The sequence below is a fragment of the Colletes gigas genome, unplaced genomic scaffold (assembly GCF_013123115.1).
Source record: "Colletes gigas isolate AHSC1104 unplaced genomic scaffold, ASM1312311v1 Colletes_gigas_Sc00042, whole genome shotgun sequence".
NCBI classification, from domain to species: Eukaryota; Metazoa; Arthropoda; class Insecta; order Hymenoptera; family Colletidae; genus Colletes; species Colletes gigas.
The window spans coordinates 205,470-228,976 of record NW_025106671.1 but is presented as its reverse complement, the minus strand read 5'-3'; the positions used below and the strand labels follow the sequence as shown (position 1 = coordinate 228,976).

Sequence of the window (23,507 nt, the reverse complement as noted above, 5' to 3'; positions counted from 1 at the left end):
AAAAATCAAATAAATAGTTTTCTCAGACACCAATAAATATATCAACATAATTTTAATTTCGAATTAAATTGGTCCAGAAGAACTACTCTTTTCACATTTTTTATTTTTAATTTGGCCAAACCTTCCAAACTTTGAACCTACATATTTAATTTTCTAATTTAAGAATCTTTTCAATGCAAGAAAATGAATATTTAGAAAAAAATAGTTGCTAAAAATATTTTGAAGAATTTCTACAAAACCTAGTAAAAAATTTTGACCTAAAACACTGACGAAAACATTAATTTCGTAGTGTCCAGATGTTTTCATCAATGAGCTTTCCGCAACATAAGAGCCTACTTGGCGTGGCTATCAACGACTTATCGAACAAGTCGTTAGGTCAAACAAAATAAACGCAATACGTATCGATGCTATGTCGATGCACCGTGGTTATTTCGCAACAGTAATAGGAAATACTTTGTCGTTCTAGTATTACAGCATCCGTGACCGAGTACATTTATTCATTCAATTTCCGTTACCTAATTCGATGACTAAATTCTCAAACGTCGACGGAGCTCATATCGAATCCATACTCTAAAATAGTGTAAACAGTGGTGAGTAACACAAACAAAAACGTCTTTCAAAAACTAAACATTTAAAAATAGAAATTTAAAAAATTTTCAAGGTACAATGATTTCTAATCAGACGAAAATCAATCTATTTTAATAAACTATCGGTGAGTTATTTATTTAAGACTGCTCGAGCCTCAGAAACAATAATAATCGTTACGAAGAACAGAACGTCGAGGCATAGCGTGCTCGTAGAAACGCGTTGCACGAAATCACAGCTATTGCCAAATGTCAGAAATCGTTTATGCTCCAAATACTGAAAAATGACAGAAATCAAACGCGTTCATGCATTACCACTTTCTCTAAAACGTTTTGCACACACGATCGAGACAGTACAATATCGATGGCATTCTCTGATAAACCATTAAATAGTAAATTGTAGTAAGAAAGCAATTCGCTCCATTTCAAAATCATCGATCATTTTCAACGAATCCCATATTTTATAAAATTGTTACGTAAACAGAGGAATAGAAGAATATTTATCGAAGAACTCATGTTCCACAATTTCTATCAAAAAAAAAAATATAATTGTTTCACTTATTTTTTTATAAAGAATAATTACTAAGATTGTAACAAAGTTCTGTGTTGAGAAATGTATAATTATTCAATTCTCCATCGACATGCAATCCCGAACTTTCGATTTTTTTTAACCATAAGTACAAGCTATAGAGAAAGTTTCAATGTTCCAAACTTTCGAACCTGATAGCTCCCTTTCTCGTTTCATATTTTTTTTTGTAACGCGTGTTTTTTCACTAAGAGTACTGGGTTTTCTTTTTATTTAATATCACACTACTTTCTTCGATTGAAGTTTGAGGAGTATTCTAATCTTCTATCGAGAGTAGATTGGTGAAATTTCCGGGAATCCAATCGTGCCAAGGAATAACCATTTTTTTTTATCGCGCGATAATTAAATGGATCTCGAAAACATGCATTTACATATTATGACATTTGAGGATAAAAAAGAGGAAGATTAACACGTATCTGTACGCGTCGAAAAAAACCTAAGTATCTCATATGTCGTGGATAAATATCACGTTACAGCATCGTACGCAGAACAGTAACCTTATGTTTTCCCCCGGTGTGGATAATTAGGTGAATAAAAAGCGAAGTAAAGGTCGTCGAATGAAACTCTAATTGATATTTTCGTTCCATGAATTAAAAACATAACTAAACACGACTGTCGTGTATTAAGGTCAAAAGGGTAGAAAAATTAAAATGACCTTGACGACCTTCGATATGACCTTGAAAGAATTTTTCTAAATAACACGAAAATTAAACAATGTATGCGAAATATACGATTGTAGATGTATTATAGTAATTATTAACAGTCGAGTTAATAATTTTTTAAATTTCCTCGTTTAAACATTACGTAAGAGATATAACGCGATATGACCTTGAAAGAATTTTTCTAAATAATACGAAAATTAAACAATGTATGCGAAATATACGATTGTAGATGTATTATAGTAATTATTAACAGTCGAGTTAATAATTTTTTAAATTTCCTCGTTTAAACATTACGTAAGAGATATAACGCGATATGACCTTGAAAGAATTTTTCTAAATAATACGAAAATTAAACAATGTATGCGAAATATACGATTGTAGATGTATTATAGTAATTATTAACAGTCGAGTTAATAATTTTTTAAATTTCCTCGTTTAAACATTACGTAAGAGATATAACGCGATATGACCTTGAAAGAATTTTTCTAAATAATACGAAAATTAAACAATGTATGCGAAATATACGATTGTAGATGTATTATAGTAATTATTAACAGTCGAGTTAATAATTTTTTAAATTTCCTCGTTTAAACATTACGTAAGAGATATAAGGCGATATGACCTTGAAAGAATTTTTCTAAATAATACGAAAATTAAACAATGTATGCGAAATATACGATTGTAGATGTATTATAGTAATTATTAACAGTTGAGTTAATAATTTTTTAAATTTCCTCGTTTAAACATTACGTAAGAGATATAAGGCGATATGACCTTGAAAGAATTTTTCTAAATAATACGAAAATTAAACAATGTATGCGAAATATACGATTGTAGATGTATTATAGTAATTATTAACAGTCGAGTTAATAATTTTTTAAATTTCCTCGTTTAAACATTACGTAAGAGATATAACGCGATATGACCTTGAAAGAATTTTTCTAAATAATACGAAAATTAAACAATGTATGCGAAATATACGATTGTAGATGTATTATAGTAATTATTAACAGTCGAGTTAATAATTTTTTAAATTTCCTCGTTTAAACATTACGTAAGAGATATAACGCGATATGACCTTGAAAGAATTTTTCTAAATAATACGAAAATTAAACAATGTATGCGAAATATACGATTGTAGATGCATTATAGTAATTATTAACAGTTGAGTTAATAATTTTTTAAATTTCCTCGTTTAAACATTACGTAAGAGATATAAGGCGATATATTATCAGGAGAAAAGTGTATGTTGTTACTTTCTCAGACGCGGAACTATCTAGGACGTGAATAAACACTAAGTACTTGTGCTAATAAGTAGTGAAAGTGTATGGTGCTACCAGTTTTCGTAATTCTTCTTTTTCCCTTAAATTCTATCCGCTGTTTCGTTTTGCTAAACTTTTAACCCCGTTCGTTTCTCTCGCGTCCAATGAATATGAAATTACTTCGTGTCGCGACCAAATTATCTCCACTTTCGATCTTTAATATTACGAAAAATGATTAATTTTGTCAGAAGAATTGATAATTGGTAATTAACGAATGATATAAAAATTAGAAAATGTTAGAAAAGAAATTACTTAGTGTCGCGACGAAATTATCTCCACTTTCGATCTTCGATATTATGAAAAATTATTAATTTTGTTAGAAGAATTGATAATTGGTAATTATCGAATAATATAAAAATTAGAAAATGTTAGAAAAGAAATTACTTAGTGTCGCGACGAAATTATCTCCACTTTCGATCTTCGATATTATGAAAAATTATTAATTTTGTTAGAAGAATTGATAATTGGTAATTATCGAATAATATAAAAATTAGAAAATGTTAGAAAAGAAATTACTTAGTGTCGCGACGAAATTATCTCCACTTTCGATCTTCGATATTATGAAAAATTATTAATTTTGTTAGAAGAATTGATAATTGGTAATTAACGAATAATATAAAAATTAGAAAATGTTAGAAAAGAAATTACTTAGTGTCGCGACGAAATTATCTCCACTTTCGATCTTTCATATTAGGAAAAATTATTAATTTTGTTAGAAGAATTGATAATTGGTAATTATCGAATGATATAAAAATTAGAAAATATTAGAAAAGAAATTACTTAGTGTCGCGACGAAATTATCTCCACTTTCGATCTTCGATATTATGAAAAATTATTAATTTTGTTAGAAGAATTGATAATTGGTAATTATCGAATGATATAAAAATTAGAAAATGTTAGAAAAGAAATTACTTAGTGTCGCGACGAAATTATCTCCACTTTCGATCTTCGATATTATGAAAAATTATTAATTTTGTTAGAAGAATTGATAATTGGTAATTAACGAATGATATAAAAATTAGAAAATGTTAGAAAAGTTGAGTAAAAATGACTGTTTCGATAAATTTTGCGTACGAGATTTATGGACGATACGTTATGGCTGCTGCACGTTTATTGGACAATCCTCGATGATGGTAATGACGTAATCGGTGGCCCTAAAAGACGGTTACGTAATATAAACCACGAACAACTTTCTTTTTCATAACGAAAGTACGGATAAAGACGTTGATATCATTCAGAAATAACCGCGTGACGATCCTAATTTACTGTTATAGTTATCTCTCTAACAATCACTGAAGAATTCACCAAAATATATTTAATGATATTAATAAACGTTGTTCTTGAATTACTGGATTTAAAAAATAAATAAAAATGAAGTCAAATAAAGCATATTTATTAAATTTAGTATTTATAGAGCAAATATTTGTATTAATAAAGAAATATATTCAATGATAATAATAAATGTCGTCCTTGAAAAACTGGATTTCAAAAATAAATAAAAACAAAGTCAAATAAAGAATATTTACTAAATTTAGTATTTTTACAGCAAATATTTGGATTAATAACAAAATATATTCAATGATAATAATGAATGATTTTCTCAAATTACTGGATTTAAAAAGTAAATAAAAATTGAATTAAATAAAATATATTTACTAAATTTAGTATTTGTATTGTTATTAAATGACTGAATTTTAAACAAATAAATAATAGTGAAGTCAGATAAATAAAAATAAAATCAAATAAAGTATATTTACTAAATTTAATATTTTTATTAATAAATATATATATATATATAATGATAATAATGAATGCCATTCTTAAATAACTGGATTTAAAAAATAAATAAAAACGAAGTCAAATTTTAGTATTCGTATTAATTATTAATAAAAAAATATATTCAATGATAATAATGAATGTCGTTCTGAAATTACTGAATTTAAAAAATAAATAAAAACGAAGTCAAATAAATTTAGTATTTGTACAGCAAATATTTGTATTAATAAAAAACTATATTCAACGATAATAATGAATGCCATTCTCAAATAACTAAATTTAAAAAATAAATAAAAATAAAATCAAATAAAGTATACTTATTCTGAAACAGCAAATATTTGTATTAATAAAAAACTATATTTAACAATAATAATGAATGATAATAATGATTCTCGAATAACTTTGATTTAAAAAATAAATAGAATCTAATAAATTTATTAATAATTGTTTCTTGTTTATGTTTCAGAGGACGACGACCCAGCAATCAACAAATAACAGAAACGAATACTACAATTAATTATTCCCCTGAGAAAAATCGAAAATAAATCCAGTCTCCATCAAAAGTAAATCATTGAGATTTCAAGAGATCGCATGGATCCTCCGAAACAATGTTCGGAGAAGTGACGTGAGCGATACTTTCCAAACGTAACACATCGTAGATAATCCGTGACGAGGTTTCTACGGTGCATCGACGACAAACGGAGCACGGAATATCCAAAAAAAAAAGAGCTAATTAACTAATCACGTCTTTGATAACGAAACGCAGACACTATCGAGAGACTTTGGCAGAAAGGAACGGTTATGAGTCGATCAAACAGCGAAGATAATTGAAAGAGAATTGGAATTTGTGTTGTTCTCGCGGCGATAGACTACTGGAGATATCAAAATGAAGTTCATAGGGTCTTTGTTCGGGATCAAATCGCCCAAAACGATGGGCAAACAGTATATGAAGGTTGGAAGAACTGCTCTTTTTGGTCCGAGGACCGATCAACACGACAGTTTGTGCAGCGATCAAGTCCCGAAACCTCTGTCGTTCCTCATCTCCAAGAATGGGAAGCTCAAACACGGTACGTTGATCAATATTTCCAAAAAAAAAAACTTTAACACGTTGACTGCCAGTCTAAAATTGTTTAGAAGACCAAAGCTTTGAGTTTAGTCAATTGCAAACTACACAAAAATAACGTTACACGTTGACTGTCAGTCTAAAATCCTAAAATTGTTTACAAGACCAAAACTTTGAGTTTAGTCAACTGTAAACTACTTAAAAGTTGTCCTAGTAACGTTCGTAACTCCATTAAAACATATGAAGCCTATTAAAGATTATTTTCTTTAACATTTCAACTTGAGAATAAATTGTTTTAGTTCCACTTTTAAAAGTTCTATCATCCATATATGACGTGGCAGTCAAAGTGTTAAACGATGCATTTGTGATTATTAGAATTTTTTTTTCTAATCTCGTTTGTGATTATTAGGATTTTTTTCTAATCTCATTTGTGATTATTAGGATTTTTCTCTGATCTCGTTTGTGATTATTGGGATTTTTTTTTCTAATCTTGTTTGTGCTTATTTGATTTGATTTTTTTTCTAATCTCGTTTGTGATTATTAGGATTTTTTCTAATCTCGTTTGTGATTATTAAGATTTTTTTCTAATCTCGTTTGTGCTCATTTGATTTGATTTTTTTCTAACCTCGTTTGTGATTATTAGGATTTTTCCCCCTAATCTCGTTTGCGATTATTAGGATTTTTCCCCCTAATCTCGTTTGTGATTATTAGGATTTTTTCCCATAATCTCGTTTGTGCTTATTTGATTTGATTTTTTTTCTAATCTCGTTTGTGATTATTAGAATTTTTTTCTAATCTCGTTTGTGATTATTAGGATTTTTCCCCCTAATCTCGTATATGATTATTAGGATTTGCCCCCTAATCTCGTTTGTGATTATTAGGATCTTCCCCCTAATCTCGTTTGCGATTATCAGAATTTTTTTCTAATCTCGTTTGTGATTATTAGGATTTTTTTCTAATCTCGTTTGTGATTATCAGGATTTTTTCCCCTAATCTCGTTTGTGATTATTAGGATTTTTCCCCCTAATCTCGTTTGTGATTATTAGGATTTTTTTCTAATCTTGTTTGTGATTATTAGGATTTTTTCTAATCACGTTTGTGATTATTAGGATTTTTCCCCCTAATCTCGTTTGTGATTATTAGGATTTCTCCCCCTAATCTCGTTTGTGATTATTAGGATTTTTTCCTAATCTCGTTTGTGATTATTAGGATTTTTCTCTGATCTCGTTTGTGATTATTAGGATTTTTTTCTAATCTCGTTTGTGCTTATTTGATTTGATTTTTTTTCTAATCTCGTTTGTGATTATTAGAATTTTTTCCTGATCTCGTTTGTGATTATTAGGATTTTTTTTCTAATCTCGTTTGTGCTTATTTGATTTGATTTTTTTGCTAATCTCGTTTGTGATTATTATGATTTTTTTTCTAATCTCGTTTGTGATTATTTGATTTGATTTTTTTTCTAATCTCGCCACTTTCTACTCCCGATTAATTGGTGGAAGGATATATGTAAATGCGTCTAATTAAAGAAGAAATTTCTACGGGCGTACGAAAATCTTTAAATCTACTATTTCCATTTAGAAAATCGCGATCTGGCTTCCTTGTTTCTAGCTCGAAAACAGGAAGAAATTCTTAGCTCCGTTGGAGAAACTTGAATTATTATAAGTAGTTCTCGTTTTCTCCATTATAAGGAATGCACCTGTTAGCTGGTTTCTGTTCAAATGCTCGTTCAATCAGCTCGACTACCGGATATCACTGTTTCAATGAACTTGAAATTAATAGCATATTTAAATCTCCCTAAATATTTTTTTTTTTTTAGTAATTAAAGCTACACGTAAACTTGGCTTGTTTTCCTTCAATTACAAGTTATAGTAATTCTCATTGTAATTATTAATATTGTAGTTTATACTATTTAGTATATTCAAATTTCTCAAATTGGAAATTAATAAACTTTTTTTTTTTTTGGTAATTAAAGTGATACGTAAATTTTTATATAAACTTGGCTTGTTTTCTTGTAATTACAGGTTATAGTAATTCCCATTGTAATTATTAATATTGTAATTTATACTATTTAGTATATTTAAATTTCATAAATAAGAAATTAATAAACTTTTTTTTCTTTTGGTAATTAAAGTGATAAATTTTGATTCGAGCTTGACTTATTTACTCGTAATTATTGTATTATTAGTATTGTGGTTAATATTATGTGCAATGCGAGAAATTTATTAAATTGTTCCTGGTCGACTGTGATTTTTATCTGAATTTCATTTTAGGAAAAGTTTAGTTTCTCTTGTTCAATAATGTATCCGCGCGTTAATAAAAAGTTAGTAAAGTTTCCATGGTTTTCAGTGCCTGCAACACGAAAATGTTTAACAGGAAGCGAGAATACGAATTTCCTTCCGAGGAAATAAATCTTGCTCGGTTGCTAGTTGGCGACGGGCAGTTAACAGACTGAAAATGGAAAAAAGCATTACCGAATGTGAGAAACGAAACATTTCCTGATAGAGAATTTGGATAAACATCAAACTAAAATTATATTAACATGATATTAATAATACTCGTATATTACCTGTAATTAATTCGAGAATAAATAATAAAAGTAAAGTAGTATATTATATTTTACTATTTAATTTATTACGATACAAATATTTTCAATATTCTTCGAATAAAAAATTCTTCTGAGAAATATTTTATTTTCAAAAGTAGATGAATATTTATACACTATTATTAATTAAAATGGAATTATAACCAGTTTTAATAGTACTTGAAAATGTACTTCCCTGGGAAAAATTTTAATGGGAGATTCTAGAGGCCAAAATAAGAGAAAAATCAAAAATATCAATTTGTTGAGGCTTCGTTAAAAAGTTATTAAAAAATTAAATTAAAAAATTTCAAATCATTTTGAAAAAATTATTTTCAGTTGCAGCGGTCAATTATAGTAATTTTTGGTCATTAGACATACCCTCGAAATTTTACCCAGTTTCGAGAAAAAAATTCGAGAATGTGTGGAATTTTTCGACAAAATTAAAAAATTTCAAATCGTTCTGGAAAAATTATTTTCGGTTGCAGGGGTCAATTACAATAATTTTTGGTCATTAGACATACCCTCGAAATTTTACCCAGTTTCGAGAAAAAAATTCGAGAATGTGTGGAATTTTTCGACAAAATTAAAAAATTTCAAATCGTTCTGGAAAAATTATTTTCGGTTGCAGGGGTCAATTACAATAATTTTTGGTCATTAGACATACTCTCGAATTCCTATCCAATTTCGAGAAAAAAATTCGAGTAGGTGTGAAATTTTCAAATTTAAAAAAAATTTTAAATCGTTCTGGAAAAATTAGTTTCGGTTGCAGGGGTCAATTACAATAATTTTTGGTCATTAGACATACTCTCGAATTCCTATCCAATTTCGAGAAAAAAATTCGAGTAGGTGTGAAATTTTCAAATTTAAAAAAAATTTTAAATCGTTCTGGAAAAATTAGTTTCGGTTGCAGGGGTCAATTACAATCATTTTTGGTCATTAGACATACCCCCGAATTCCTATGAGCTTTCGAGAAAAAAATTCTTTACCGAAAAATTAATTTCTGGTCAGAAATCGTTCCTAGAAATTCCATGCGTATCTTTAAAACGACATAACTTTTGAACGAATTGGGCGATTTTAATGTTTAAAAATGCAAATGATGCGTATTTTAGTGGAGAATATGTAGGAATTCAGAAAATATCCGAAAAGTTGATCCTTGACCCCGCAAAATGAGAAAAACCGCATAAAAATGGTCCAAATTTCAAACAGCCATAACTCCTACAATAGTGAATATATTTCAATGAAACTTTGTTCTGAAGTAGAGCTCATTGGTACCTACAGAAAAGTATTAGACAAAATTTCCGTAGCGCGTCAAACAAATTTATTAAAAATGAAAAACGAATTCTCAAGAAAAATCGACAGGGAAATACAGGAGAAAATAAAAAATTTCAAATCATTCTAAAAAAATTATTTTCGGTTACTGGTGTCAATTATAATCATTTTTGGTGAATACACATAACCCCGAAATTCTACGTATTTCTGAGAAAAAAATTCAGGAAGGTAATCAAATTTTTCAGCGAATTTGAAAAATTTCAAATCGTTTTAAAAAAATTATTTTTAGTTACTGGGGTCAATTACAATTATTTTTGGTGAATACACATAACCCCGAAATCCTACGCATTTCCGAGAAAAAAAATTCTGAAAAGTAGCTAAATTTTTCGGCAAAAAAAAAAATTCCAAATCGTTTTGAAAAAATTATTTTCGAATACAGGGGTCAATTACAATCATTTTTGGCGAATACACATAATCCCGAAATTCTACGCATTTCCGAGAAAAAAATTCAGGAAGCTAAACAAATTTTTCGACGAATTTGAAAAATTTCAAATCGTCCTAAAAAAATTATTTTCGGTTACTAGGGTCAGTTACAATCATTTTTGGTGAATACACATAACCCCGAAATCCTACGCATTTCCGAGAAAAAAATTCTTTACCGAAAATATACCCTGTGGCCGGAAATGTTTTTATAACTTTTTAACGAAGCCCCAATCAACAAATTAGTATCCTTGATTTTCGTCTTATTTTGGCCTCTACAATCTCCCATTATAATTTTTCCCTGCATATTACCAGTAATTAATTCGAAAATAAAAAATAAAACAGCAAAAAAACTTAGAATATATTTAATTCTTTAATTTATTACAACAAAAATATTTTATACTACGATGCAAATTTATCCAATAACCTTCGAATAAAAAATACTATTTTAAAGTACCAACAAAGACAATATTTCATTTCCAAAAGTGGATCAACAACATGAAATAAAATATTGAATTACTTTTTACCAATAAAAATAGTAAAATAATCAAATATTCTATTTTCCAAGCTAGATATACGATATAAAATAAAATATTCTATCTTTAAACATAGATGAATGAAATGAAATGAAATATTCATTGACTATTATTAATCAAAATAGAATTTTTAGCTATTTTTTACTGTCCACCGATTCATCACCGATGACGCATTATAGCTCATCATCCTTCAAGCTCACGCGAACCTTCCAACATTCCCAAAGCTTTTTCTATACACGGTGGATTCGTTGACCGTAATTATGGGCCGTAGTTTCTCTCGATTCGATTGAAAAGTTTTGAGAGAACGGATACATACAATCTCTAATGCTACCTGTAGCGACGTGTTCCGAGACCGGTGGAACTGGCGACCGTAACCGTAAAGTGTGCTGGGGATAGCAAAGTATAATCGGAATGATGCGTAACATGCAATAGTGGGGCAACCTGTCCTCTATCACCTGTTCCACTAACCCACTGCACCCCGAACCTCGTTATCGTACATTATTCCACGACAGTGTATTGTTCGATCGTTACACCGAACGAAATTGCATCGACAATTTCAGTTATTTGCATCAAACAGCTGACGAACTTCTTTTAACATCCTCCATGATGCATTGCCCATAAAAGAAAATTGATTTAACGATGACAATACATTACAATCGCGTTAAAACACTAAACTAACAAAGTACAAGCCATTAAATTAACCAACTAATGGAAATCTCGAGGCTTCAAAGTGTCTCGAGACTCTGGAACAAGTTGATATTCAACACTTTGACTGCCAGAACTTTGACCGAACAGAACTCTTAACAGTGAAACTGAAACAATGAATTCTCAAATTGAAATGTCGAAAAAGAATCAATTTTAATAGGCTTCGTAAGTTTTAACGAGGTTAGAAAAGTAACTGTTACGACAACTTACAAGTTGTGCAGTTTACGATTGCCTGAAATCAGAGTTCTGGTCTCGTGAAGAATTTTGGGAGTTTAAACTGGCAGTCAACGTGTTAAATCGAGCAGTGAACGAAACAAAATCGCGTGAAAGATATTTACAGTGAAATCTGTTGCAAGAAAATTGATTTAACGATGACAATACATTACAATCGCGTTAAAACACTAAACTAACAAAGTACAAGCCATTAAATTAACCAACTAATGGAAATCTCGAGGCTTCAAAGTGTCTCGAGACTCTGGAACAAGTTGATATTCAACACTTTGACTGCCAGAACTTTGACCGAACAGAACTCTTAACAGTGAAACTGAAACAATGAATTCTCAAATTGAAATGTCGAAAAAGAATCAATTTTAATAGGCTTTGTAAGTTTTAACGAGGTTAGAAAAGTAACTGTTACGACAACTTACAAGTTGTGCAGTTTACGATTGCCTGAAATCAGAGTTCTGGTCTCGTGAAGAATTTTGGGAGTTTAAACTGGCAGTCAACGTGTTAAATCGAGCAGTGAACGAAACAAAATCGCGTAAAAAATATTTACAGTGAAATCTGTTGCAAATCATTAACGATCAAATTTCTAATTTGCTTTTATTTACTCGCCGCATGAATCTTAATAACTAATTAATCCTCGTAAATCATATCTACTTCCCGACCGGAAGTCATCAATAATTCCTGCCGGATCTGCGATAAATATTCAAATAGAAGTTCTTGGCGCGTTATTTAAAAATTTTTCAACGCAAAAATTGAATAATAATTTGAGAAATCGTTTAAGATTAACACTGGGAACCATCAAAGCAGTCAAAATGAATGATTCATAATTTCTCATAAAACTTACTCGACTGAATTTTTGAAAATTTACCATAATTTTCTATAAGGGAATAAATAAACACTTATTAATGTTGCATTATGCATTTATTCGCATATCTATCTTGGTTTAATTTTGTACCAAAGCAGTCAAAATGAATGATTCATAATTTCTCATAAAACTTGCTCGAATTACTGAAATTACTGAAATTTACTCGAATTTTTGAAAATTTATCGTAATTTTCTATAGGGGAATAAATAAACACTTATTTATGTGCATTATGCATTTCTTTACCTATTTATCTAGGTTTAATTTTGTTGGTGCAAATAAATACACTTTGATTGTCGATAGTTTTAGTGTTAAGAGGCAAACATGACCTCTAACCTGTTCCCCAGAGGAATTCTCAACGTTTATGAAAGAAAAATGTGTACAAAGTTGTTACAACTAGCGACGATGAATTTTCACGCGTGGAAAAAAAATAATACGAAAGAATGTAACGCAAGAAACTGCGAAACGGCATCTGTACAGAAAATTGACCGCCGCCATATTTATCTCCTGTGACTATCGACTTTCTAATGCGGTATTTGCTTAACGTTATTCCGTACTGATGACGGGAACGTGCTCGACAATTTCATTATGAGGGATCTCGCGTTCGATTAACAAATTTTTCACATATTTATTATTTTCAATTTTCAAAATTTCCACTGTGATTTTAAAAATTTACTAAGTTAATAATTATTTCGATCTATCTTTGCAGGAAATGAAACTCGATTTTTAAATAATTTTTTAAAATTAAAATTTTCATGAATTCTGAAAGATATAAATTTTTTTTATTTTTCAGAGAAATTTCTTAATTTTTGGTGATGTTTTGTGTATTTTTTGGACACTGTGGATTACAAAGTTGACTATACTTATACTTTCAAAACAAAAACTTTAATTTCAAGAAACCTTCGAAACTTTGTCTCTAAATATTCACTTCTCAATTTAAGAATTTTTTTAACACAAAAAAATGAAATTTTTTGAATTCGAAAAATGCAAAAATTCCTACTCAAACATAAGAAGCACAATTCGTAAAATCTAGCAAAAAATTGTTAACAAACATTTAAAACAGAAACTTAATTTTCAAAATTTTTTTTCACCACATTTTTCTACCATTTTAAATCCATCATTTTACCGTCGAATTTGTAACTCCAGATTCGTGAAAAAATTGTTCACTATTTCCACAATCGTTCCAACATTTTTTCAGGACACGTGTATCGTGAAATGCGTGACTTTTACTTTCGAATATATAATCTCAGATTCAATAAAGCGATCAGCGACCTCGAAAAATCTCTCTCTGTAATTTTCGAGACATTTGAACAATAATTCTAATTCGTTAATATTAAAAACACTACGTAAACGTCGAAGACGGTAAATAAATTTTTTCCCCGCTCTTGCGTCAATCATGAGTAACGTACGAAGCATGACTTTCCAGAGTAATGATAATGTTACAATACTAAACTGTGATTTAACCTATCACTATATTTAATAGTAAGGAAGACCGTGTAATGGACGTAAACAGTCTCAAGTATACGTTTGTTTTTCTGATTAAAAAAAAAAAAAAGTAACTATCGCGACTACAATTACTCGTTTGTGTTTCAAGAAAATGTCAAAAGTCCCCGTTTCCACGTGTACGCGAAGGATGTTCTTGGGCGACTGTCGAGCAATCACGCGATCCACATTTCTGACGCAAATCTGAACTTTGTCGACAATTTCGCGTAGATAAACTTTGAATCTACAGTATCGAGCGGACCCTTTCGTTTGGAATGCAGTCAGGGTTACAAAACCGTACCTGTCCAAACATTTTTTAACGCCGTCGGGTTGCAAAACGCTGAGGTCGTTATTTACGAGGTATAAATTGGCGCGTCCGCCCGAAACCGAGACGGCGCGCGCGAGAGGTATACTCGACAATTTCGAGACCACTTTCACTCTCGAGCGATCGGAGATAAGCTGAAAGAAGGGTCCACTGGCACGCAGGCATTTTCGGTTCGATTCGTTGGCTCCAAACTGTCTCTGACATTACGTGTTTCGATGGCTATTAAGTAATCGGTTGAGGAGATCGCGCCCGTAACATGCAACATCCAGTGATCGAGCGAAAGTTACGAGCGTTCGCAAGAGAGCGTCGCTCAATGAAATGAGGATTCTCAAAATGAACGTCAATGTGAAGATAGAGTGTGTCATTTATCGTATATTGAGTCTCGAAGTCAACTTTATTTTTATTCCAGGTTGGGAGGAATAGAAATGATCAACTAACGAATCATGTATTCTTAAAATGAACGTCGATATCAAGCTAGAGTGTGTCATTTATCGTAGATTGAGTCACGAGGCCTTTATTTTTATTATTCCGGATTGAATGGAATAGAAGTGATCAACTAACGAATCACGTATTCTTAAAATGAACATCGATGAGAAATTAGAGTATGTCATTTATCGTTTATTGAGTTTCGATGCCTCTATTTTTATTATTCCGGGTTGGAAGGAATAGAAATGTTCAACTAACGAATCACGTATTCTTAAAATGAACGTCGATATCAAGCTAGAGTGTGTCATTTATCGTAGATTGAGTCACGAGGCCTTTATTTTTATTATTCCGGGTTGAATGGAATAGAAATGATCAACTAACGAATCACGTATTCTTAAAATGAACGTCGATATGAAGTTACAATGTGTCATTTATCGTATATTGAGTCTCGAAGTCGCCTTTATCTCTAACATTCCCAGTTGGGAGGAACCACGTATGTTCAACTAACGAATCACGTATTCTTAAAATGAATATTTCTTGGAGATCAGCAAGTTCATTCATCATATACAGAACGAATTTGAGTATCGAAGTCGCCTTTATCTCTATCATTCCCAGTTGGGAGGAACCACGTATGTTCAACTAACGAATCACGTATTCTCAAAATGAATATTTCTTGGAGATCAGCAAGTTCATTCATCATATACAGAACGAATTTGAGTATCGAGGTCGCCTTTATCTCTATCATTCCCAGTTGGGAGGAATCACGTATGTTCAACTAACGAATCACGTATTCTCAAAATGAATATTGCTTGGAGATCAGCAAGTTCATTCATCATATACAGAACGAATTTGAGTCTCGAGGTAGCCTTTATTTTCATTCCTTCCAGTTGGAAGGAATAGAAATGTTCAACTAACGAATCACGTATTTTTAAAATGAATATTGCTTGGAGATTAGCGTGTGTCATTTATCGTTTATTGGGTCTCGAAGTCACCTTTATCTCTATCATTCCCAGTTGGAAGGAATAGAAATGATCAACTAACGAATCACGTATTTTTAAAATGAATATTGCTTGGAGATTAGCGTGTGTCATTTATCGTATATTGAGTCTCGAAGTCGCCTTTATCTCTATCATTCCCAGTTGGAAGGAATCTCGAATGTTCAATTAACGAATCACGTATTCTCAAAATGAATATTGCTTGGGGATCAGCAAATTCATTCATCATATACAGAACGAATTTGAGTCTCGAGGTCGCCTTTATCTTCATTCCTTCTAGTTGTAAGGAATAGAAATGTTCAACTAACGAATCAACCATCGATATGGAGTTAGTATATTCATTTCTCGTATAGAGGCCACACCATAACTTGTACCATCTACTGTTCGAGCAAAAGTTACGAGCATTCCCAACTGAAAACCACCTAATTGAGTAACGATTCTTAAAATGAACATCACTTAAAATGAACATTACTTAAAATGAACATGTGCAGTTATCGTATAGTGGGAGCGAAATTGAGCCTCTCAGTCGCCATTATCTTCATCATTCCCAGTTGGAAAGAATAGAAATGATCAACTGACGAATCAACCATCGATATGGAGTTAGTATGTTCATTTTTCGTCGACCACACCATAACTTGTACCATGTACTATTCGAGCAAAAGCTACGAGCATTCACAACTGAGAACCACCAAACTGAGTAATGATTCTTAAAATGAACATCACTTAAAATGAACATATGCATTTATCGTATAATGGGATCAAAATTGAGCCTCTCAGTCCCCTTTATCTTCATCCCCTTCACTCGAAAGAAATAGAAATGTTCAACTTACGAATCTCGTGTTCATTTTAAGAATCATCTCATATCCTCTTTTAAATGTCAATTTACGCTTCACTGACATCAAGGGGAATCCCTCCAGTTTCGATTGAGAAATGTTCAACTTACGAATCACGTGTTCATTTTAAGAATCATCTCATATCCTCTTTTAAATGTCAATTTACGCTTCACTAACATCAAGGGGATTCCCTCCAGTTTCGATTGAGAAATGTTCAACTTACAAATCACGTGTTCATTTTACGAATCATTACTGTAATTGGCCTTCGAATAAGTTTCCTCACTGTCTCGTAACTGTAACAATTTTTCTTTTCCACCCCGTCGCGATTAGTTCACGATGTTACGTCTTGTTTCGTTCGAGTGAATGTTTATTCCAATTTGTTTCAGCGTGTATAATCTGAAATTACAAAATCGTCGGTCAATGTTCCCTCTAACAATCTGCCTGCCCGTTTGCGTAAGATTTCTCTGCTACCACGCACCGGCGAATGAAAGTATAGTAATAAAGTTAGGCTCCGTTTGTGGCATCGTATGCTCTTTAATTTAACCACGTGCCTTTTTTCCATCTCTAACCATTTTATAATATTTTGTAGGATTAAAATTTTATGTTAGGCCTCTGCAAACTACAAAACCTAAAATATCATTCAATACTCATTTCTGAAACCTCGATAAAATACACAAATCTCATCAAAAATTGTTTCCCTCAACATCTCAACTTTGGAAACTAATTTTCCCCTATTTATCCCTAATCGTTTTAAAAATACAGCTTCTCCCGGTTGAGTACTCTATATTTAGATGTGAATAGTTTAATATCGTCACAAAATGGCGGTGTATTAGCTAAAAAAAGACAAAATTAGCTACAACCTAGCGGAATATTATACGTTTTACAGTTCACTGATGTTCTGAAATCAGGTTTTCAGCCACACCAGCTTACCCTATTTACTCAGCCACGTTACATCACTCTGTGTGAACGGTCCAGCCATAGTATGGGGCCCCAAAAACCCTGAAAATCATGGCCATGACGTCACTGTCGGACAAATTGTACCGTAAGCGCGATAATGCGTGCCCTTACCAACAGAAATCGAACGAAACGACCGTTTCTCTTTATTTCAATGTCCCTACCTTCGTCCAACTTCCTCTCCTGCAATCTCTGTGATGAGCACAAAAAGCTAAATCGCCAAGAAACAGCAGTGTCTGCGGGTAAGGTGAAGTTCTCGTTAGATTGAATTCCTTGTACGCATCTTTGTGACTTTCTTATTGCAGAAATTCCTGGAGAGCACCTTGGACGAAGGTTGGAAACATCTACCATCGTGATATACCTCTGTTTTAATTGAAGAAGCCATTAGTTTCTAATCTCATCAGAGATTCTATCTTCATAACGACTTCTTTCTCATTTGATGTAGGCAATACTTCGTGAAATAAGAAAACAAAGATTAACACATTACCGACCGATAGCCTATTAATCGACTGTTTTACCGACCAACGCTTACCGGCTGAGAGCCTATCAATCAACTGTTTTACCGGCCAACGCTTACCGACCGATAGCCGATTTATCAACCGTTACCGGTCGGTAAAGTGTTAAGTGTAGAACAATTTTTGGAGTATTGACAGATGAATTTTATGAAAAAGGAACTTTTTTTCTATTTTTTGAACGATGGAATCTTTGATATGGATTTCCAGGGGCACTTTTTCTTCTGGAATGACTACGACACTGTTGCAAACGCGAGAATGTGTTAATTGGGTGTTTGACAAGGTGGTGAGGCGTTAGTATTCTCAGTTTACATAACTTTCAGAGTTTTACAACTCCAGATTCTATAATAATTTTATCCGAAAAGTGTAATCGTCCTTTGTTTAGAGAAATATGTATTTTTCTTTGAATATGCTCGAATAATGAAAGCCTGAAGCTTCGAGAATAATTTAAGACACATCAGCTTCTTCAGTTTGGCATTTAGGTGACGGCCACGCGAGCCAATCATGCGTTCGACGTCGAAAGATCGAACGTATTTATTGCACTTTGACTTTTTACATAGCAGCCATGTTTCTTAATATTTTTGTGTTGAGTCTGGCCGTGAGTGGGGTAATTATGACGAGGTTGTGAAAACCTTCGTGTCGAATCGTTCGTTGCATCGTTTGGCTGATTAAAACAAGTGTAATTTCTTTATTGATAATAGTCTCAATGGCTTCGTTAAGTCACGTTTTGGGATGTTGAAACGAAGAATTTATCACGATGAATACGTCACTGGTTTAATTTGAGAGCATTTCCTCGTCTCGTGGGAACGTTGCATCAATTTTTAATTAATAATATTGACAATTGATTTTCTCAAATGTAGGAATTTTATCTTCTTTTTTCGATCTGTTTTTTCGTGTAAATTACTGTTGAGACACCCTGTACATTTACGAATAAAATCGCGTCGATCGACACACCGGAATTTCACCGAAACTATGCGAGTTATCGACATCCTGTATTCGCTGGTTCGTACAGTATCGAAGGGTGTATATGTTAAACTAAATCACCAAATTAAATTTGATCCATAAATGAGACTCGTTGAGAAAAATAATTTGATTAAAATAGCTCGTAGTAAAATTGTACGAATAAAATTAGCCAAGAATGAATTTGTTTTCGATATTTCGTATTATGGAAATAAGATGCTGATTTTAGTAATATCTGACACTTTCTCATTCTAGTTGCCGCTAGGTCACCACGGGGGGATTCTGTGAAACTCGAGGAACAGTATTTTCTTCGCGACAGGTTTTATTCGCGTCTCGCGTGTTTCATACTCTACCGGTTTCGACGAAAATGTCTTTTTTTATTTATTGACGGTGCACGATACTGGAAAACAAACACACGGATATCTACATACGCGTGCACCGGTCTATTTTTACGTAAATATTGGCGGTTCTCGCTGTTTATTTATTGGAAATCGACTTCTGATACGTGCTGTGCATTTTCACGCTTCGAATGGAACTGGGTTTTAATAATAGTTACGTTTGAGTTTGTTTATGTTTGTTTGAGACTGTGGCGTGGAAATTTTTGGCAAATATTAATTAATAGCTTCGTATTAAAATATTCTGAATTAAAATGAGCAATTTAAAGGGTGAAAATAATTATTTTCGAAGCCTAAAAATAAAAATTAGCTTTGTATTAAAATATTCTGAATTAAAATGAACAATTTGAAGGGTGAAAATAATCACTTTCGAATTCATTGAAAACAAATTTAACAAAAAAAGTAGATCGTTTGGGGTATAAAAGAAAATATTAATTAGCTTCGTATTAAAATATTCTGAATTAAAATGGACGATCCAAAGGGTGAAAATAATTATTTTCGAAGCCTAAAAATAAAAATTAGCTTCGTATTAAAATATTCTGAATTAAAATGAGCAATTTAAAGGGTGAAAATAATTATTTTCGAAGCCTAAAAATAAAAATTAGCTTCGTATTGAAATGAATTAATAATTAATTAATTCTGAATTAAAATGAATGTTTTAAAGGGTGAAAATAATTATTTTGAAAGCTCAAAAATAAATTTAATCGTTCCAAGTGATTAAAACAAATTAACAAGGACCTTCCACACCAAACAAAATTAACAAATTTCTATCTTCGAGATCGCCATCGATTGATCGGCGCGAAGAAAGCGAATTTTAGCGTGGTCGACCGCCAGCGGAAAGAAAAGATCGTAAAATTATGCAACGACTTCTCTAATTTATACCCGTTCGATGGTTACACTATGTATGTCGAGTACTAAATTACTTTGCATAGTTTTATCGGCAGTTTACGTTTCACTTGCACCGGAATCGCGGATTTCGACGATGTTATAACACGTCAAACGTGTCTGATCGATCATCGAAACGAAATAGTAACGCAATCTTCCTTCCTTTGCGTCACGTAGAAATTTCTTGTTTAACACTAGATTGCCCAAGAAAGTCATTTTGACTGCTTTTTAATTTCAATTAGAAAAACAATTATGTATATAATGACACAATTTCTTAGAATTTTGTTACTCTTTGTACAACATATAAATGAGTTTATTAATAATTGTAGTTGCCTCTATATATACAGGGTGTTCGGCCACCTCTAGCAAAAATTTTAATGAGCGATAATAGAGGCCAAAATAAGACCAAAATCAAGAATACCAATTTGTTGATGGAAGCTTCGTTAAAAAGTTATTAACAATTAAATTCAAAAATTTCAAATCGTTCTGGAAAAATTATTTTCGGTTGCGGGGGTCAACTGCAATCATTTCTGGTGAGTACACATACCTCCGAAATCCTATCTACTTTCGAGAAAAAAAATCGAGTAGGTGGTGAAATTTTTCGGCGAAAAAAAATTTTTCAAATCGTTCTAAAAAAATTATTTTCGGTTGCGGGGATCAATTACAATCATTTTTTATCATTACACATACCTCCGAAATCGTACGCACTTTCGAGAAAAAAATTCCTTACTGAAAATCCAATTAGGTGCCTAAATTTTTCAACGGAGAAAAAAAATTGCAAATCGTTGTGGAAAAATTATTTTCGGTTGCGGGGGTCAATTACAATCAGTTTTTGGCATTAGACATACCCACGAAATCCTGCCCACTTTCGAGAAAAAAAATAGAGAAGGGTGAAATTATTCGAGAGAATTAAAAAATTGCAAATCGTTGTGAAAAAATTATTTTCGGTTGTAGGGTTCAATTACAGTCATTTTTGGTGAATAGACATACCCCCGAAATCCTGCGCATTTTCGAGAAAAAAATTCAATAAAAGCGGCACTTTAAACGTTAATAACTTTTTAACGAAGCTTCCATCAACAAATTGGTATTCTTGATTTTCGTCTTATTTTGGCCTCTACTATCGCTCATTAAAATTTTTGCTAGAGGTGGCCGAACACCCTGTATAAATTATTCTTGACAGGAAAATTTAAGAAAACTCTACTGGAAAATATTCTTAGTCAATTTTCTCTGTCTCTGAATATCCTGAATATTTGTTCAAATAGCCTAACAAATCACTAATATCAATGACATTACTCTATTTGTAATTATAAATTGTTCTTGGCAGGAAAATTTGAGAAAACTCTACTGGAAAATATTTAATTAATTCATTGACAATTTTCTCTGGCTAGAAATATCCTGAATGTTTGTTCAAATAGCCTAAAATATTCCTAATATCAAAGACATTATTCTATTTGCATGAATTAATTTTTCTTGACAATTTGAGAAAAGGAAAATTTAAGAAAATTCTACTGGAAAATATTTAATTAATGCATTGACAACATTCTTTACCTAGAAATAGCCTCAAAGTTTGTTCAACTAGCTTAATAATTTCCTAATATCAATGACATTATTCTATTTGCATATATAAATTATTCTTGACAGGAAAATTTGAGAAAACTCTACTGGAAAATATTCTTAGTCAATTTACTCTGTCTCTGAATATCCTGAATATTTGTTCAAATAGCCTAACAAATCACTAATATCAATGACATTACTCTATTTGTAATTATAAATTGTTCTTGGCAGGAAAATTTGAGAAAACTCTACTGGAAAATATTTAATTAATGCATTGACAATTTTCTCTGTCTCTGAATATCCTGAATATTTGTTCAAATAGCCTAACAAATCACTAATATCAATGACATTACTCTATTTGTAATTATAAATTGTTCTTGACAGGAAAATTTGAGAAAATTTTACTGGAAAATATTTAATTGAAGCATTGACAATTTTCTCTGCCTGGAAATATCCTAAATATTTGCTCAAAGAGGTTAACAAATTCCTAATAACAATGAAATTATTCTATTTTCAATTATAAATTTTTCTTGACAGGAAAATTTGAGAAAACTCTACTGGAAAATATTTAATTAAATCATTGACAATTTTCTCTTCTTACAAATAGCCTCAGCATTTGATCAAATAGCCTAACAAATCCCTAATATCAATGAAATTATTCTATTTACAACAATTAATTTTTCTTGACAGGAAAATTTGAGAAAACTCTACTGAAAATTATTCAATTATTACGTTGAGTGTCAATTTTTTTTGTCTAGGATATCTTCTACGTCTTTGTTCAAATAACACAATAAATTCCTAATATAATATTAATATTTCTTGACAGAATAATTTATGAAAAACTCTACAGGTGTCCGAATATTTTCGTAACCGATTGTAACAGCTTGCAATAATTCCACACAGACACGAATCTCACTTTCGGACTTTCTCAATCTGGCCAGGGCAGGATTACGTAATGTAACGAGTCTTTTATTGTTTATTGTAATTCAAGGTACCGGTGGCTCGAATTCGCGAGTCTGTACAACTGAGTCACGATGAAAGAATAAAATTCAGTGATTTTTAAATGAATAATACGAAAATTAAAAATAGAATTAGCAATGCAAAACTGTTGCTTAGATAATCAAAACAATAATTTCTACAGTCAACTATGGAAAAATAAAATTCCGCGATTTTAAAATCAATAATAAAAAAATTAAAAAATCGTATTAGCAATCAGCAATGCAAAAATGTTGCTTCGATAATGAAAACAATAATTTCTACAGTCAACTATGAAAAAATAAAATTCAGTGATTTCTAAATCAACATTAGGAAAATAAAAAATGGAATTAGCAATCAGCAATGCAAAACTGTTGCTCAGGAATCATCGTATAGCGTTACATTGACACAGGTTTAACAATATACATATAGGGTGTCTCATTCGAACGGATCCAGTCGGTTATCTTCGAAATGATCGACGACAGCAAATAAAAAAATTTGCTTTGTCTGTGAAATGAATTTGTTTCTCGTTAAGCTCGGTGTTTGAATACATCGCTGTC

At 31.4% G+C, this 23,507-nt stretch overlaps 1 protein-coding gene across 2 annotated transcripts in view; it reads left to right on the top strand.

The window, feature by feature from the left end:
* Nucleotides 1–23,507, top strand: part of LOC122402932 (scavenger receptor class B member 1) — a 50,185-nt gene that overhangs the window by 18,744 nt on the left and 7,934 nt on the right. The window contains exons 1-2 of one of the 2 annotated variants that reach the window (XM_043406134.1): nt 478–590; nt 5,397–5,997. In XM_043406134.1, coding sequence (XP_043262069.1) covers nt 5,817–5,997 — 181 coding nt within the window. In that variant the 5' untranslated portion in view covers nt 478–590; nt 5,397–5,816. Of the gene's footprint in view, nt 1–477; nt 591–5,396; nt 5,998–23,507 lie in introns of those variants that run through there. The other variant, XM_043406133.1, reaches the window with a different exon arrangement.